This window comes from Vigna angularis, chromosome 6 (genome assembly GCF_016808095.1).
Source record: "Vigna angularis cultivar LongXiaoDou No.4 chromosome 6, ASM1680809v1, whole genome shotgun sequence".
NCBI classification, from domain to species: domain Eukaryota; kingdom Viridiplantae; phylum Streptophyta; class Magnoliopsida; order Fabales; family Fabaceae; genus Vigna; species Vigna angularis.
The window spans coordinates 34,249,303-34,268,821 of NC_068975.1; the positions used below are offsets into that span (position 1 = coordinate 34,249,303).

At 30.4% G+C, this 19,519-nt stretch overlaps 2 protein-coding genes across 3 annotated transcripts; one reads left to right on the top strand and one right to left on the bottom strand.

Moving 5' to 3' along the window:
- The first annotated feature begins 9,751 nt into the window (after nucleotides 1-9,751).
- LOC108342233 (protein DOG1-like 4) lies at nucleotides 9,752-10,805 on the top strand. Its single transcript, XM_017579976.2, has one exon. The coding sequence runs from the start codon at nucleotides 9,824-9,826 to the stop codon at nucleotides 10,553-10,555; it is 732 nt and encodes a 243-aa protein (XP_017435465.1). The 5' UTR covers nucleotides 9,752-9,823; the 3' UTR covers nucleotides 10,556-10,805.
- Nucleotides 10,806-13,801: 2,996 nt separating this feature from the next.
- LOC108342064 (protein MALE DISCOVERER 2) lies at nucleotides 13,802-19,393 on the bottom strand. Of its 2 annotated transcripts, XM_052879698.1 has the most exons (13): nucleotides 18,975-19,393; nucleotides 18,370-18,788; nucleotides 18,129-18,261; nucleotides 17,892-17,963; nucleotides 16,963-17,106; nucleotides 16,364-16,465; nucleotides 16,200-16,261; nucleotides 15,658-16,110; nucleotides 15,246-15,439; nucleotides 14,999-15,131; nucleotides 14,744-14,901; nucleotides 14,471-14,653; nucleotides 13,802-14,389 (listed from the first exon to the last, which is right to left on the bottom strand). In XM_052879698.1, exons 2-13 carry the CDS (start codon nucleotides 18,467-18,469, stop codon nucleotides 14,129-14,131), a joined length of 1,995 nt encoding a protein of 664 aa, XP_052735658.1. In that variant the 5' UTR covers nucleotides 18,470-18,788; nucleotides 18,975-19,393; the 3' UTR covers nucleotides 13,802-14,128. The 2 variants fall into 2 exon arrangements, with proteins under 2 accessions (XP_052735658.1, XP_052735659.1); XM_052879699.1 differs by lacking the exon at nucleotides 16,364-16,465.
- Between the last annotated feature and the right edge of the window lie 126 nt (nucleotides 19,394-19,519).

Consider the following 19,519-nt stretch of genomic DNA (forward strand, 5'->3'; position numbering starts at 1 on the left):
CCTTACACCTCTCCAATTTTTTTAAATTCCAAATTTACCTTTTTTTACTTTTTATTTTTACCAATTTTACTTTTTATTTTTTAAAACCCTAATCTCAATCTCATCTCACTTTCACTTTCTTTTTTACTCTTAGCAGCAAGCCCCTCACTCCCACCCCATTGTCACCTTCTCTCTTCTACTTCCGTTAACACAACATTTTCTTCTTCTTTCTTTCTTCTCCCGACATAACTTATTATTTCTTTTCCAAATCATCTCAATAATCAACAATATGCACTTAATTAAACTATAAAATAAATATTCTCTTAGTTGAGTTTTCATTGGTTGTGTTTGCTAAAGTCTAAATTCCTTTCCCACATGGGCCTCCGTGTGATCTCTTAAAATGGGGAACACAACAATGTTGCTACTACCTAGTTTCTTGTAATCACATTAATATTATTATAACAGGTTTTGATTATACTAACTGTTGCATTATCTGAAAGCTCCTTGTTATAAATGACTGCAACTACACGAGCACTGTTTCAATGTCTCTGGCTCTCTAATGATGGAAAGAAAGAAGAAACGAAAATGGAAAATATTGTGTTAATGGAAGTGAAAATTAAGAAAAAGAGATAAAGTGACAGTGGGGTGTGGGGGCTTGTTGCCAAGAGTGAAAGGGGAAGTGAAAGTGAGAAAGGACTGAGATTAGAGTTTTAAAAAATAAAAAGTAAAATTGGTAAAAGTAAAAAGTAAAAAATGTAAATTTGGAATTTAAAAAAAAATGGGAAGGTGGAGGGAGAAGATGGGGTGGTGGAGGGAGCATCACTCAATATATTTTTGTCCTTTAACTTTTAGTCAAAATTGAAATTAGTTTCTCTTAAAATTTTTGGCCCAATTTAATCCTCAAATCTTATAAATGTATGAATTTAGTCATTTTAACCAAATTTTGTTAAATTTATTTGATATTTCAAACGTGTTTTATGATAACATTTGAGTTGTTTACACCATTTGACGCATTTTCACTTCATTGTTAATTTAGAAACGCATTTGAAACTTTAAATAAACTAGACAAAATTTGATTAAAATGACTAAATCAACCTATTTTACTTTTTAATAGATGAGGGACTAAATTAGGTCAAGGTTTCAAAGATTAACTTATTTCAATTTTTACTGAAAAGTTAAGGGACAAAAAACATATTTAACCCTAAATTTTTTTAATGTATTTTGTTGTTTGTATATTTTGGTTGCCCCATGTATGGTTAAAACATGATATGCATCTACTATCATGGTGAAAGCTCAACACAAGGTGAAAGGAGAAAAAGACCTACGCTATCAGTCAAATTATGGTCTAATGCCCCTAGTTAACAAGGGAATGATTTTTGAAACGGTTAATCTTTTAAACAATTTTCGAAATTCGATGAACTCTTAACCCAATTTCAAAATCCAGTTAAGGGTTTGACGAATTTTGAAATTTATTAAACTCTTAATTAGATTTTGAAATTCAATTAAGACTTCGCCATCTTTAGAAAATCGATTAAGGTTTTAAGAGTTTTCAAAAAGTGTTGAACTCTTAGTCGACTTTTGAAATCTGGTTAAGAGCTCGTGCTTTGAACATGATTTCAAAAGTTTGTTAAGAGTTCAACGATTTTTAAAATGTGTAATAACATAATATAAGGGGTTTTGAATGAAGTTACTTTTATCTCATGTGTCACCGCAATTCATAAATGTACTTGACGAACACCATAAATAATAATTAGATAAAAGACCGCCACATAATCAACAATGACAAATCTCAACACAAACAAATAACACAAACACAAAAACCAACAAGGAAAAGTAGGGACCAACAAAGTAAAAGAAGCAAAAGAACCATCACAATTAATTAATGAAAGACTTAGGAAGAAATGAAGACCAACAAAGAAAGGCAAAAGAATACTTGAAGTAACTATAGGAGATACAAATAAATATAACATTTACGTGCATTAAATTTAGTTGGTCAAAATTTAATATATTGGGTAACATTTAATTAACTTTTCCGTGTTTCTTTTTTTCATTTTATTTAAAGGGTAAAACTATTACTTTGGAGGTTCAGAAAGAAGAGGAAAAGGTGCAAGTAGAAGCTTCCTTAATTCACGCTCAAGCATTGGGCCAACAATGTTGGAAGACCAAGGGAGATGAACTGGTGATGGAACCCTGCAAATTAAGACTCATTATTGTTCAGTTATTCCCTTAAATTTTTATTATCTCACGGTTCATAAAATGAGTTTAAGAACTATACAATGAATAAAATAGCTAATCTTCTCCTATAAAAGATAGCCACAATGGAAACTTCAACAAAAATTTATGGGACCCAATAATTAGAACCTATGAAAAAAAAATTAACATATGCCACTTCAGATATAAAGTACACTGCACTCTTTAACATTTCATCGGGTCGTTTTTCCGATGTGGAAACTTTAAAACATGCATATACCATACATTTGAATCTATGACGATAAATTCTTAGTCCTCATTTATTTTTCTTCATACATTACAAAATATTTATTTTCATTTTAACATATTTTGAAATTTGTTAAATTCATAACTAGATTTTGAGATCCAATTAAGAGCTAGCGAGCTATTTCATTAAGGTTTTAATAATTTTCAAAAACAGTTGAACTCTTAATCGACTTTAAAAATCTTGTTAAAAGCTCGTCGACTTTTTAAAGTCTGTTAAGGTTTTAATGATTTTTGAAAATCGTTAAATCCTTAACCAGTTTTTGAAATCTAGTTAAGAATTCACGAACTTTCAAATGTTGGACAAGGATTAAACGATTTTAAAAAACCATTAAAATTTTAATCAATTTTTGAAAGTCGATGAGCTTCGAACTGGATTTCAAAAATCGGTTAAGAGTTCACGATTTTTTAAATTTGTAGTAACATAATATAAAAGAGTTTTGAGTGAACTTACTTGCATCTCACGTATCATGCAACTCACAAACGTAATCGACGAACACCACAAACAATAATTAGACAAAATACCACCACATAATCAAGAATGACAGGTCTCAACATGAATAAATAACACAAACACAAGAACCAACAAAGGAAAACAAGGATCACTAGAGTGAACAAAACAAGAGGACCATCAGAGTTAACAAAGGAACCAAAAAGAAATGAATACCAATAAAAAAGACAATGAAAAAGAAGAAAAATATGTAGAAGTAACTATAAGAGGTAAATATAGCATTTACATGTATTAAATTTAGTTGGTAAAAATTTAATATATTTAGTAACATTTAATTCCCTTTTATGTTTTTTTTTCCAAAGGGTAAAAGTATTACTTTAGAGGTGCAAAAAGAATTACATTAGCTTTGCAAGAACAGAAAAATGTGCATGGAGAAGCTTCATTAATTCACACTCAAGCATTTAGCATTGGGCCAACAATGTTGGAAGACCAAAGAAGATGAGTTGGTGATGGAACCCCTCAAATTAAATTAAGACTCATTATTGTTTAGTTTTTTCCTTTTTAAATTTTTATTATCTTATGAATTTAAGAATTTTACTATCAATAAAATAATTAATCTCTTCCTATAAAAGAGAGTCACAATGAAAACTTCACCTAAAATTTAAGAGACCCAATAATTTGAATCCTATGAAAAAAAATAAGCATATACCACTTCAAATATAGAGTACATTATATTATTTAAGGCTAAAGAATAATTTGCACTGTACTTAATACATGGCTCCTTTGTACCAACACACTTCTACCATTTTATATTAAAGACAACATTTCACTTGGTCCTTTTCTCGATGTAGGAATTTTAATCAAACGTACATATACCATAACTTTGAATATCTGACCGATAAATTCTTAGTCCTTCTTTATTTTTTTTTGTACATTGAAAATATTTATCTTTCACCTAATTTTCTCATTACAATTTTTTATATAATATTTCAAAACAAATGAGTAATAAGGTTAGATTTATAGGAAATGGAATGTAAAATAACATTAGGTTAGTTATTCATTTTTTTATTTCTCTATTTTCTAATACATAAGTTATTTAAAATAATTTTTTAAAACCTAAATTTATTGGTTATCCAGAGAGATTTATTTTGAAGATCAATCAGATCATTTAATAATTTTGTACATTCTATTAAAAAAAATTAAAAGTATTTTGAATTTCTTTCATATGTGTGGATAACATAAAATGTATAGTTTTCTCAAAATATGTACTTTTTTTTCTCATGAATTAAATGAAGTTTTCTTTAGTTGATGAATTGAGTGGTGTTTTTCAGTCATGAGGTGATTGAATATAACAACATTATGTATAGGACTTATGGACTATGCATCCTCTCTTATACATTGTGTATCTTCTTTATATTAACTGTTTAAAATTTATATATTTCTTTCTTTTCTCTTTTATTATATTGATTTTATCTTATTACCGAACTCTACTTTATTGGAAAAAACTGGTGTATTTGAAAAAATTCAGAATATAAAATTAGTTAGCTGAAACTCTATAACTCTATAACTCCTGAGAAACCTGTGTAATTTTAAATAAAAAGTACTTTAGAGAAGTTGATTAATATATTAATTTTATTCTTGATGAAATTATAGGCTTAAAAAAAGTTATTTAAGATGTCTTGTGCAAGGAATGATGCATATCAAATATTAAATTAAATTTATATACATATACAATTTATAATTATTTTTATTATGTGAGTTGTTTTTAGAAAAAGAAAAAATATAGATATTTTGGGAAAGAAAGAAGATTGGTACGCAAACAATTTTGCAGTAATGTCGATTAAAAAGAATTAAATTAAATATAATTAAGAAAAATAATAACAACAAAATTGTCATTTTCTTACTAGAAGAAGGAGATACTCAATAAAAATGTAACTATTTATTTGGAAATGGGATTGGATACATTAGAATTAACTGATTACAGAGAGAGATTAATTTTGAACATGATAATTTTACACTTTCAATTAAAAACCGGATTTAAAGAAAAAAAAAATCTAATCTCGAAAACATGTCTAGTGATCATGCATCACATAAAATTTATATCTTTCTTAAAATATGTCAAAATTTTCTTTTGTTTTGTCATGGATTGAAAGTATTCTATATGGGACGTGACCATCAAATGTGAAAGACCATAATACATTTTTTCTTCTAAGTCATGTCTCTTCCCTTGATTAATCCATCTTGCTAGTCATCACTGATACTAGTTTTTTTTTTTTTACCTAACTTTTTTTTTTACAATATACCTTCTTTTGCACATATTATTTTTGTACTTCTTAATATTAATACATCAGTTTATTAAATTAGCAATGGAAAAGAAGTTATCCTAAAATAACTTTTTTGTCATATTTTTTCTATTATATATAATTTTTATATTACTGTTATAATATTTTATTATTTAAATTAAAAGTAAGCATAAACAAATATTTTTATTTAATTTTTTTTAAGTGAACACAAAAGTATTTAGACACTTAACTACAAATAATATACAAAAACATATTTAGTATTTCAAATTTACCTAATTTATTTTTTAAGATACACTAATAAAGAAAACTATTTTTTTATTCCATAATCATATATATTTTATGCACTTCCTTCCACAATTATGAAATTATAAATTGCAACACCAAATTTACTGTAATTAAACTCAAGTAATTATATAAAATTCTTTAAATTTTAATTTCAGTTTACATGTATTCAGTTCAAATTGGAGAGTTACATTATTCATTACAATAAATTGCTCCATATATTGTTTTGCTAAATGGGATAAAATTTCAATAATGTGCATTATAATAAAACATAGTAATTTATTTTAAAAAATTATTTTATTAATCACATTTTATAGCATTATATAAATTTAAAGAAAAAATAATTTTTAAATATAATTTTATACTTCTATATATAAATTTAGTTTTTTATAAATATTTATTTTTAAGAAATAAAAATAATTAATATTTCAATAAAAATAACTGTATTTCAATTAAAATAAAAGAACTGAAAGTGAATAAACTTTCTGACTAAAAATAATAATGATTTTGATATAATATATATATATATATATATATATATATATATATATATATATATATATATATATATATATATATATATATATATATATATATATAAATACTTTTATGTGTCATTTTTTCATTAGATTTTATTTTTAGATCATATCTAATGAATGGTTGAATAGGACTTTTGTGTAAATCTATAAATTATATTGTATCAAATTACACTCACCTCCCATCTATAAAATTAAATCATATTATATACATTCAAATTATAATTGTAACATTAATTTAACAACTATGTATAACTTTCACTTTGATGCATGTACCAACAAAATTAAATCCTATTCCATGTATGTTTATTATAGAGGTAGGGTTGATTTTTGTAAATTTTCCCTCCTCTTTTCTGCTCATGATGTGGAGGGACTAATATTTTCACCTTTCCTCTTTTTAATTATTCTTATTATTTTATAATTTCACACTTCATCCTTCATACTTCTTTACTGCATAAATGGATATAAGATGGAATGTTTAGAAACATTTTAGAATGCAGTAACATAAAATGTTGTTGTTTTTCAATTATTTCTGATTTCATATTAGGCAGTGGTGTTTTTCCCAGTTCATTTATTGAATTCTATTTGTATTGGTGTGCCAAAATGCCTATAAGATTATATAAGTCACAAACTTTTAAGAAAAGAAAACAACAATAAATCATATTTATTTGAAAAATATTTTTATCATTAAAAAAATGCAAAATAAAATATTTAATAAATTTATTTTTGTCAAGAAATATTTTGAAATTGTAATTTATAAAAACATAGTGATTAATACTCTTAATATATTTGTACATATCTAATGGTTTCAGAAAATATTTCTCACTAAATAAACAATAGGGTTTCCAACCCTAGCTATAAAAAGAAGAAATGTGTTCCCTATCCTAACCACCTGCAGATGTTTGAAACCAACCAGTTTATATAACAGTTCAACAGTTCCAAAACATCAAAATTTAGAAGCAAAGGTGGATTTAATTTCTTTTTAACTGAAACTAAACACACATACAATCAATATTAAGAAGTAAATTTAATAAAATTGTTATGAATGGGAGTATTTAACAAATAAAAAAAAGTGTTTTAATATAAATCTTATACATTAAATATAAAAAATCATCTTAACTCCATAATTTTTAATACATAAGCTTTCGATAGGATCGAAGTAAAAAGATTGTATTGCAGAGAGGACTAGATAGCTAGCTTAGCGAAGGAGGTGACCTGCATATGTAACAGTGTTCCTTGGATCCATTTGAAGCGAGAAATCTCAATCAGCACCTCTCCCTTTTTTGTTTTTCTTTTCACGAGACATCACTATTTTGTTTTTTCTTTTCACGAGATTCCTAAAGTTTTCTGTGATTTAAACATTGTTGTGCATGATCGTGTCGTTTGCTTCAGAGCGTGTGTCGTTTGCTTCACAATGTATTTGAAAGAATTTTAGTATAATTGGAGTTGTTTTTAGATCAGCTTTTTATAAATAAAAATATTATTTTAATATAGATTATTTTATGGAAACAACATCAATTATTAAAGGGATAATTAGTTTTACTAAATACATCTATAAAAGCATTTGGTCCTTTGTATAAAGGTTGGTGAAGGATGTGGGCAGTGTATTGAAGAGTGTTCCTGAATCCATTTGAAAGAGAGCATCTCAATCAGACTTGAGCTTCCACGTTGAATCTGAGTTGCCAGTAGAAGGACACGTCTGAATTTTAATCACACCTCTCTAACACTGTCAAAGGCTCAAGCTCAGAAAGCTGAGCCACACCCTTCTCTTCCCTCTTCGCAAAGCGTCAAACCCTCCTTGAAACCACTAGTAAGCAATTGCTGCGCGTAAGCCATGCATCCAATCACTCTGCCACGCTTCCTCCTCTCCTTCTTTTTTTGTTTTTTCTTTTCACGAGACTCGTTAAGCTTTTTCATAGCATTGGAGGAAGAGGTGGTGCGTCTGTGGTTTTATATGTTATAGGTGCAGAGAATATGGTCATTTTCCCTACAGTCTAATTTCCTTCACAGTCTAATTTCCTTCATAGATTTGGAACAAACCGAAAAAGTCATTTTCACTTTGAGATGCGGGAGTTTGAGTTATTGAGTTGAAAGGAAGAGCATCAATTGCATGGTCCTAAGCTTTGGATCATATTGAATCATCTGTATATGTATACTAATTATATTTGCCCACGCTAGCAGTAGGTTTCTTCAACTCCCAATGTGATAGAGAAGTTAATTAGTATATCTTCATGGTGAATTTTCTCACCTCCTTACTTTGCAAACCAGAAAATGACATATGTTAAGATGATAGTAATGCAACTCTTCCTATCTATTAAAAGATGTAGATGTTTTAGACAAAGGGTTTTTATAGGGATGAATATATTAAACTTTCATAACAAAAGGTCGCTGCTTAGAATTTGAGAGGTACAGAAGCATTGGCTAACTTTAAAAGACCTACCCAAGTGATATGCATATGTTTCCTTCCTCTCTTTCTCCTAAATATATAGGTAATTAAGCCTATTAATGATGTCATGACCTTTAAACAAATTATAAAAGATAGTAAACTATTTACCACTAGTTTGTAATATGTTCAACCATTTTCTCAAATTCTATATAGAGCATGAGATTTATACTATATTAGATATATTTATGTATATTTTAGAATATATGTCAACGGGATTGGAGAAGGTATCTATATATTTAAAGGAAAAGAAAAGATAGATTATAAGTTTTTTTTTATAATAAGATGTCTTGTAGAGCTTGAAAATAGAATTCTTAAAAATATAAACATAACACATTCATAGTATGTGAAACAATCTTAAAATTTAAGTGACCTAATATATAATGTTATAACTTATACAAACTTAAAATTTGAGAATTATTAGCCCTAGTCATTCATGTAACATAATTAGAAATAAAAAAAAACAATTTTTCATAGAATAAAAAATAAGTTTGCAAGATGGAACAATGAAAGAAACAATAAAAACATAGATATCATGTCTTAACTTTAAGAAGGAAGAAATTGATCAGTCTTACCATACCAGCTCACCCAAAAACATAGACCAGCACATGTATTATTTTTTATTGATTATTTATTTATTTATTATAGTGTGTGTTCACAATTTACATTAAAATATATATCATCTCCTTGTAAATATTTGTGAGAATCCGGCTTTAATAATAAGGTTTTAGAAAGTAGTTTTTAAGTTTAATTCATTCTCACAGAATCAATTTGTACATAAAGTTTTCATTTTATTTATAATCAACGTGAAACTTCCAACCAAGTTATAAGTTCTAAGTAAAAAAGAAAAGAAAAACAGAAAAGTTACATAGTAGAGAAGTAGCATGGTGAAGGATGTGGCCAACATATGCAACAGTAGCTCTGGATGAATTTGAAGAGAAAGAGAATCCGATCAGCCTTGAGCTTCCACGTTGAATTTGGATTTCCTCCCAAAAAGACACGTCGACTATCCTTGAGGTGGGTTAAACTTTAACCACGGCTCTCCAAGACGGTCAAAGACCCGAGGCTCAGAAAGCTGCGCCACACCCTTATACCTTCCCTCTCCCTCCTCGCAAAGCGTCAAACTCTCCTTGATACCACTAGTAGGCAATTGCTGCGCGTAAGCCATGCACCCAATTACCCCTCCACACTCTTTCCCTGCGTGTCCTCCTCTCCTCTTTCCATCTGGTCACCTCACCCATCCTCCCCCTCCTTATAAACACCCCTTCTCCCCTCCTTACATACACACATACACTCTTTCTCTATTCACCTCTTCACTCACTCACTTTTCTTTCTAATGGCCAACCCTGGGGTGGAAAGATTCCCTGACTTCTTCCAGAGGTGGAATGGGAAGCTTGAGGATATTCTCCAACAGCTTATGCAGGTGTCCAACCAGAGAACCGAGGTGGTCAAGACTCAACAAGAGCTGCAAGCTTTGGTGTCAACAGTCACAACCCATTTGAAGTTATACTACACTACCAAATGGGCTGCTGCACATGGAAACGTTCTGATTTTCTTTTCTCCACCCTGGCTGAACCCTTTGGAGCATGCTCAGCTTTGGTTGTCGGGGTGGAAGCCGTCCACGGTGTTCAGGCAGGTGGAGAATCTGAAGAACAGGAATGTTTTGGTGTTGACGGAGGAGCAGAATAAGAAGATAGAGGAGCTGAAGATGAGGGTAAAGATGGAGGAGGAGAAGGTGGAGAGGGAGATGGAGAGGCAGCAGGTGGCCATGGCGGACCGCAAGATGGTGCAGTTGGCCAAAATCACGGGCCGCGCAAGTGCCAATGGTTCGGCGGATGCTGTTGCCGAAGTGGCAGTGAAGGAGGTTTTTGAAGGGTTGGAGACGGTCATGAAGGCTTCCGATTGCGTGAGGCTCAAGACACTCAAAGGGGTGTTGGATTTGCTTAGTCCAATGCAGAGTGTGGACTTCCTGGCGGCGAATATAACTACGCAGCTGCGATTCAGGCACTGGGGGGCGAAGAAGAAGGACACCGCTGGGGCCGTGCCCAGTGTGAATCAAGACAAGTGAAGTGTTATCCATGGAACTAGCTAGCCGAAGAAAGAATAAGACTAAAGTGGGCATCTCCTTTAGGGTTGGTTAGTTAGTTAATTTCCTCTTCGTTGAAACAAAAAAATGTTGTTGTTTAGTTTGTGCTTGCTAGTACTCTTGTACTTGCAGCAAAGTTGTTTTCTTTTCTTTTCAATGTTGTAAGAAAAAGGAGGAGAAATGATTGATGAATATATATCATTATATTATTTCTGTTCCAAAAAACAGAAAATATGGTTGCTGTTTATACGTTTTTTTTTTCTTTTTTATAATTAATAATTGATAATTAAACAGAATCTCAGATGAAAGACATCCTTAGAGAACTCATAATGGACTGTGCCTCTTAAGAATGTGGTACGAAAAGGCAAAGTCAACCGCAACACAGCACCTTAGGTTGTCACATGGTAGCGTAGTGATGCGTAGGATGGTTAGTGCTGAAGATGTGAGAGAGGAGTTCAAGGGAGAGAGTGGTAGAGGCATTTTTTTATTACATTTGTTTGCGTTGTGAAATGTCGGTGGGTGCATGAGCAGCACAACAAACGGAAATGGCTTGAGCGGCGGTGCAAGGTGGTGCGTGACTGAGGAACCACGCCTAGCTACGCAAACATAAACATTCTGAAACAGGATAGAACAAAACAAGTGTTCTTCAGTTTCTACACTAAAAATAAGTCCCTGTAATGCTTACCTTCACGAGAAACTGACGTTGAAAAGAGCATCCCGAGAAAGTGACGTCTCGACGTGATGTCACCACACCTTTTATTTCTTGTCGAATAGGAATATATAAAAATTATAATATTCGGATTGATATATAAATGTAATAAAGTGTAAAAACATGAAGGATTAAAAGTGACATATAAGTGTTGTTGAGAGTTAGAGAGAAACGTGAGTCATAGGAACACGTGTTATTGAATTAGAAGTAGTTTATGTGGAGTAGCTTGCAGGGAGTGAGGAAGATTGAGGATTATTAAGTTCATTTTGCAGATATACCATCTTCATACAACAAACAACAATTGTATGTTAACCCAACTTAACATACAAAACCTTATTCATACACTTTTCAGAGACTCAATATCTTCATTTTTAAATATATGAATCAATAAAATAATAACATAATTTACTGTAAAAAAATTATTAAAAAAAATTATTAAAAAAAATTATTAAAAAAAGTTATTAACATGTATTAGTAGGAAAACAAAGGTTATGTTGAAGTGCATGACAAATCTAAATGGTTAGATATGTTATTTTTCACATAGAAGATTGGGATTTTTTGTTTTCTTTTTCTCGATCGTTTCGCAACCATTCTGGCTACGGTAGAAGATTTCGATTTTTCTTTTTCACTTTTCTCAATTCTTTTACCCCAAATAATATATTAAAGTTATAAAATGTATCTATTAGAATACATATAATATATCAGGAAATTTATGCATTGTTTGGAATAGATAAATTTGTAGCTATATATAGGGTTTGATTTGAGAGATTTATAAAAATTGTGTGTATTTGATTATTTGTAATGATCTACAACGAAAGTTTTAAAATAAAGATTGAATATGAAACCTCAAGAAAGGAGTAGGTTTGTGTTAGTTATCTGATAAATTACCAATTTTTCTTTATATCTTATATTTGGTTTTTAAAATATTTTACTTGTTAGATTTTTTAATAATTATTATTTGAAATTAATAATAATATTTTTAAATTATTAATATCTTTTAAGAAATAATTTATTTTCAGTTTTTAACTAATTTTTTTAATTATAAAATAGTTATATTTAAAAAATATACTTAAAACAATTTTATCATTACATTAAAAATAATCTATTAATCTTTATTTCTTTAATCAAATAAATAGTTTATACTAACAATTTTTCATTTAAATTAAATATCTTTCAATTTAATTAAATTACTTCACTTAGTAACGTTAAATGTGATAATCATGCTACTGATTTATTGATAATTTTTATTACAAACCACTAATCATTATGTTGAAAATTTAAGAGTGATTTTAAATACCACTTTATATAAAAATAAAAATTTAAGGGTAACTTTAAATCCCAACTTATAGAGAAATAACCTTGTACAGAAATAAGAAATAAGAAAGTGAAACATCATAAAGACCAAAACTTATTAATTTATTGTTTTTAAAATTAATTAGAAAGTGGTGCGTTAATTCTTTATCTAATTGAACTCAAATTTTCTTAATGTTAATCTTTTTTTTAAGCCTAACCTGTTCTTCTAAACCTAACAAGTGAACCAGGTTAGGCTTAAACAAGTATAATAGATTCATATTTTATTGGTGTATACAGTGAATATTTATTTTTTCAAATTTAGTTTTTACTTCTTGTCGAATAGGAATATATAAAAATTATAATATTCGGATTGATATATAAATGTAATAAAGTGTAAAAACATGAAGGATTAAAAGTGACATATAAGTGTTGTTGAGAGTTAGAGAGAAACGTGAGTCATAGGAACACGTGTTATTGAATTAGAAGTAGTTTATGTGGAGTAGCTTGCAGGGAGTGAGGAAGATTGAGGATTATTAAGTTCATTTTGCAGATATACCATCTTCATACAACAAACAACAACGTTTGCTGATTGTCACTGTTCATGGATAAAGGTGAGCTTGTTGTTGAAAAGAAAATTATATGTTAACATATACTTTTTATCATTACACTTATTACTTTTTATTAGATTTGAAGTATGTTAATACAATAATAAGTAAATAATAAATCAGGAAAAAAATATGTAAATTATGTTAAAAAAAATTATATTAAAATATATATATATATATATATATATATATATATATATATATATATATATATATATATATATTTTGTATAAAAATGAGTATATCTTATATCTAGGTGTAGAGTAGTGAGTAGATGTACACTGAGTGTGTGTATTGTATAGTAAGTGTTTCATTAACAAATTTGGCCTTTTCATGTGATTTTTACTTTTTATCTTACACAATTTATTTTTATTAACAATTTTGATCTTTTGGCATTATAATTTTTATCTTACACACTTCTTATCTTTGTTCTTTTATTATTACAAAATTTATATATTGTAATAAAAGTAATGATAGACATCTCTTGATTTTATCATACATCCTATAAATCTATCAATTTTATTTTCTGTGTAAATGTATAGTATAAGAGATTGTTAACTTTTTTGGTGAATATGGATAATTTTTTTATAATAATTAGCACAAGATCATGTACGTGTGAAATATTATTTTCCTTTCTGAATAAACATTAATATATAAACTTGTATGTTCATTGGGGGCTACTATGCCAACACATGTTGGAAGTTTTACACCTTACATTAACTCCTTCAACAAAAATACAATCTATTATACCTTTCTTGCAAAACAACATAATACAGTTTCCTTTGGACATAAGTATCTAAGGTGTTAATGATGAAGACTTAGAAAAGAACAAGAACGATGTGAAGGAAGTAAAAAATTGTTTGAGTAGATATCTTAACTTTCCACTCTGGTTGGTGATGGAGGTCAAAGAGAGAGACTTGAAGCACATAAAAGAGAGTAAAATGAAACTTAAGTCGTCTCCACTGACAGGATCTCCAATTCAGCCCACCAGAGTGGAGAAAGTCTTGGGACCACTTGCTCAGGTGACAAACCAAGCACTTCCCTTAATTTGGAAGTCACGTCCCTCATTGTTGGTCTTGACTTTACATCAGGTTTGATACAGTCTTGGATCACATCACAAATGCAATGAAGTTCGTTCTCCTTGAAACATTCGAGGCTGGGATCCACCAAATCTTTGAGGTTTGTTTTCTCGTTTATGTACTTAGCAGCCTATAATATTTATCACAATGCATCAATATTAACAATGTTACAGTTTAAACTGTTAGCAGACATATCAATTTCCAAACTTACCCAGTCCACTAGGTTGCCATGTTCTTCCGAGTAAGGTAATTTCCCTGAGATGATTTCCAGCAATAACTCTCCAAATTTGTAAACATTGGTTTCAATATTCTTGTCGGATGGCCCATCATCAGATTTATTTGAATCACCCAAGCTCTCTGGTGACACAATATGTCTAAAAGTAACCTCTGCAATCTGAATGAACAATGGAATGGAGAACTGTGTTACTTGGATGTTAGCGTGTAATGAAAACAAACAAAAGAAGAGAAGATCATGTCTTTGCACCTTAGCAGAAAAATCATCTGTTAAAAATATCATATTTGAAGCTAGCTTGCTCTGTGCCATAGGCGGATTTAAGTCATGGTGCATGTATTGGAGGCAATACGCAACCCCCATGATAATCTTTACCCTTGCACTCCAATCAATACGTTCCAAATGCGAAACTAAAAATAACAACACATAAAACATACATAACTTTTAGTTGTAACAACACGGATGAAATCCATTTTTCTCTAGCAAAACTAAAACAAATAGTTGTACCATGTAAATGCTCAAATAAGTTTCCATTTGGAGCATACTCAAACACCAACATCCTAGTGAATGGTTCTTCTTCTTCGCAGTAGCCAATAAGATTAATAAAGTTCTTATGATTTATGCGAGACAAATTATCAATCTGGAGCACATAAGAAAAAAAATAGCAAAAAAATGAAAACAAAATTCCTCTTAACGTTGCAATGGAATTGTTAATGCAACCCATTTATTTTTATGGACTCGATAAGTAGAAAACCTTTTTGCGGTATCTTATCTCCATGCTCTTTGACCAATTCTTAGAAGAAGTAATTAGAGTAGAAACTACAGCAATCTCAACTCCACTAGACAATGTTCCTTTGTAGATGGTGCACTCGGCATAAGAATCAATAACAATATTGCTAAAATCTTCACAGGCTGTCTCTAATTCTGCTCTATTCAACTTGGGCACCCCTACATTTCATGACAAGACATTACAATGTTGTCAGTCCTTGATTGAACTAATAACTCACTTAAGAAAGTTCAATTTTTTTTTTTATGGAAAAAAACTTCATACGGCATAATACAAATTGCTACTTTTTAAATCATGAAGGTTATGATATACAAAAGAAGAAGAAGGTAATTATTCAAGTAAGAGTTATACTTTGAATTAAAAGAAAAAAACTATTTACCTGTTATAAACGCTTTCCGCAACTGTCCACTTATTCCTGTCTTCCAGGGGCCTATTACTTTTGCGGCTCGTTTTCGCATAATGTATAAAAGAATTATGATAATAATGGCCAGCAGAAGAAGAATAATAATTATCCACTTCCAGATAGAAGCACCATTATTTACATGTTGACTTTCTTGATTTCCATCGGAAGCATCTTGTGATTGATTTTCATCAGAAGCATCGTCAGGAGCATTAGGATCTGAGGGTGCAGGCTGATTTTGTTTCTCAGTGGCATCTGGAACAGCAGGAATAGCTCCAGTACTGAAGGTAGTTGGAGCAGTGCTAAACTCTATTGGTGTTTTGTCATCGAAAGGTACAGCTGCAAGGTTATTACCACTAGACTGAAGTAACTTACGACGTGTAGAACTAACAATTTCTGGTACATTTTGGGCTATCTTTGGCACATCAGAACCTACATTGTTCGAGACATACTTTGAATGTCAATAAGTAGCATTTTCAAATTCTTAACATTGGCATAAATTTGGAAGGTTCTCCACTCACTGGGCAGAATGTCACAATAATCTTTTTCATTGCCATGAGAGCCACTCTTCCCTAGTTTGAATCTACAAAGAAAAGAAAAATATTTAATTAGTGAGTCGAACATGATAACAGAACAGAAGGTGTGTTTACTAAGGTTAAGATGTTGCCATAAGTTATCTACGTACAGTGGCCAAGCAAAGGCATTGGCGAATTTCTTAAGTTTTGCTTTGGTTAGAATAATCAATGAATCTGATTTGTAACATTGGCTGAAGTTACGTTGCCACACACTGCATGTCATCCATAAAAAACATACAGAGTTATAAATTAAAACCATCTACAGAATTTCTTAACGAACAAAATTTAAGTAATTGGGACTTATGTTACTCAGTTAAATGAGAATGTAAAAAATTTTGGTTCTACAAAAGGACAAGATTTAAAAGAGAGAAGAACACTTGTTGTCTCTCATTGACTGCTCTAGATTATTGATACAGATGGAAGGAAAACATGCAATGAAACTACTAAGGCCACTGGTTAGAAAAAAAAAAACATCTTGGAGAAATGCTTGCCAGTGTCCAAATTTCCTATTGATGCAGGAAAATAAAGTTGTCAGATGTGATGAACAACTTTCAACAAGTAGAGATTTCGAAGGAAATTTGAATTTTCCCCAATCTTCACCATCGCCTTCGATTTTATTGTCACAAAGCAACCTAGGGTAAAATAAATATTCATTGAAGAATACTATAAACCTAATAAAATATGTACACAAAATAGAGAATTAACTTACAAGTGTTTTAATAACGACATGTTGCCAATTTCTGCTGGGATGTTTCCTGACAAATTATTTTCCCTTAAATCTAATAACTCTAGCTTGGGTAAATCTCCAAGTTCTTTGGGAATGGCACCAGAAAAGTTATTCTTGCATAATACACTATTTTAAAGGAACAAAGTAAGCTTATCCGTATCAGAAAGATAATAAAATGCAAAGTTAGACATATTTTATTAGGTAATCAACATCAAAATGAAGTGAAATCAAGTAAGGAATTAAACTAACCAAATAGAAATGCTTCACAATAATGTCATTAAAAACAAAGTAACCTTGTAGGCCTTCATTTTGATTTAAAAGATTTAAATTATTGCCTTTTAATTAAATTTTGGCTTGTTTGATGAGATAAAAGATGCTATGTGCAAGTTTGAAAAACGACATCACCTATAGAAGATTGAAGAGGACAAATACAAAACAATTATAACCAATCTTCGCCAACCCAATGCGTAAAATTATTGCACTACAAAAGGCATCTATGTTTTGACATTAAGAAATAAGAAGACAAAACCTGATCAAGGATTGGGAAAATGATACAAACACTTTAATAAGATAGATTAGGATAAAACACAGTAAACACTAGCAGGTATCGAACATTTGGTGATTATAACTCAGTGGATCATGCAAAACTCATCCTTTCATCATCTTGTCAATACTAATGGTAACTTGTATTATAAAATAGCTATTCACCAGCAAAAAAGATCAACTTTTAGTTAATGTAAATAGATTCCGGTTGCAAAGAATATTAAATCTTTTCGAAAGTGTAACAGAGTCAAATGTAATAACTTTTGTTTAAATAAGAAGATTTATTGGACACCTGATGAAAAAGGGAAAGAAAATACCAAGAGTTACGATAAAAAAAATACATTAGAGAGATTGTGAAGATCCATTACATAGAATTTAGATGATTAAGTCTGCCAAGCTCAGGAGCCAACGTCCCTTCCAATGATAACCCTTTTAAGTCCCTATAAAAATAGAAAGGCATAAATTTCAAAACAAAATTATGCAGCACATTGACTTAATAGAGTTTTGATTTATTTAACACGGGGCAATAAAAAAATATTTGCAGATAAAAATGAGAAAAATGGACTATTACAATAATTGAAAGGAAATGAAAAGGAATAACTTACAAGACTTGCACTTTACCATCTACACAATGAACACCCAACCACCCGCAAGGGTCACAATCATTGGGATTCCAATTCACCAAAGCATTAAAGGGATCACTGGTTATTCTCGCTTGAAACGCTAACAAAGCCAGTCCTGAATTTTCCATTCGCAATAAAACCAACAAAACAGAATCAAGATACGAGGAAAGACACACGCTTTTGTACAGAATGAAAACTTGAAAAGAACAATTCAAGAAAAAACCTTCATCGTTAACGGACCAACAATCTCGGATTCCCCACAGTGAAAACAAGAAAATATAAATTCTTAGACAAAATCCAAATGTGTTCCATCTTAGTTCCATTTCTTGGTGAAGCCGATGCCAAAATCTGATTAAGGTAGTATCTATATTCCACGGTAGCCAGGACGCTATATTATATAATATCCAAAATTTCCAGGTATTTTATGCAGAGAAACCCTTCGATCTGCAAGGATTGGGATGAAGCAAAAGAAACTCACTAACTAGGGAAAGTTTTACGTTAAGGTGAAGTCATGAAAAACTAAGGTTTGGGTCTGAATATCAGATCAGGATCTCTCATTTCTTTTGTGATGCTATCTCTTTGTTACAAGTCTCCTTCTCCACATAATACATAACCCGCTTAACTCAATATCTCTGGGTGGAGCTGAAAGAAATTTTATCAATGTGAAAATTAATAGAATGATCAGAATTTCAAAAAGATTACTATACGTCCCAGCAATAAAAAAAAGGAATTATACCACTAGCAAGCGAACTTTTCTGGGGTTATCGAACAATAAAATATAAAGAAAAAGGTAGCATTAATGAAGCATTAACAGAGAAAGCGAATTACCATGCAAAAGAGACAAAAAGGTGCAAGAAAAGAACACTCCTTCTTGCGATAATTTTGTTGTGCATAGGAAGGAAATATAATGTTGGTTGAGAAGGGGTGACAGGTAGGGGCAAATTGAGACACAGATAAAAAGGCAGCAAAAGTTCAAAACAAATTAAAATTTGAAGTTCTTATTGTGTTTTCCTCTTTTTTTCTTTTTTTTTTCTTCTATTGTTCTTCTATTGCTGCCTTTTCCGGATGATCTCAGAGGACCCTCTCTTCGACCATCTTCTTCGTTGAGACGCTTTTTTCCTTTCTCTCTCTTCTCTCGATGTCAGAATTTTTCTTTTTTTCTGTCTCGTTTCTTAGTTTCTCTCTCTTTCACCTCTGGTCCCTCTCTCATCATCCCCACCACCAACCTCCCATCCAAATTTTCTTCTTTCTCCAAATTATTATTGTTTTTCTTATCATTATATTATATTCTTATTATTAATATTTCGATGTTTCTAAAATTATCTTTGAAGAGCTTTAGGTCCTGTTGGTTCCCACATTGAATAAAATAGGAT

Excerpts from the sequence above, each read along its gene's own strand:
- LOC108342233 (XM_017579976.2), top strand. The coding sequence starts at position 9,824 with ATGGCCAACCCTGGGGTGGAAAGATTCCCTGACTTCTTCCAGAGGTGG.
- LOC108342064 (XM_052879698.1), bottom strand. The coding sequence starts at position 18,469 with ATGGAACTAAGATGGAACACATTTGGATTTTGTCTAAGAATTTATATT. Across the intron at positions 14,902-14,998 it reads CTTATTTGAGCATTTACATG|TTTCGCATTTGGAACGTATT; the intron begins GTACAACTATTT and ends TGTTATTTTTAG. Across the intron at positions 14,654-14,743 it reads CAGATGATTTTTCTGCTAAG|ATTGCAGAGGTTACTTTTAG; the intron begins GTGCAAAGACAT and ends TTGTTCATTCAG.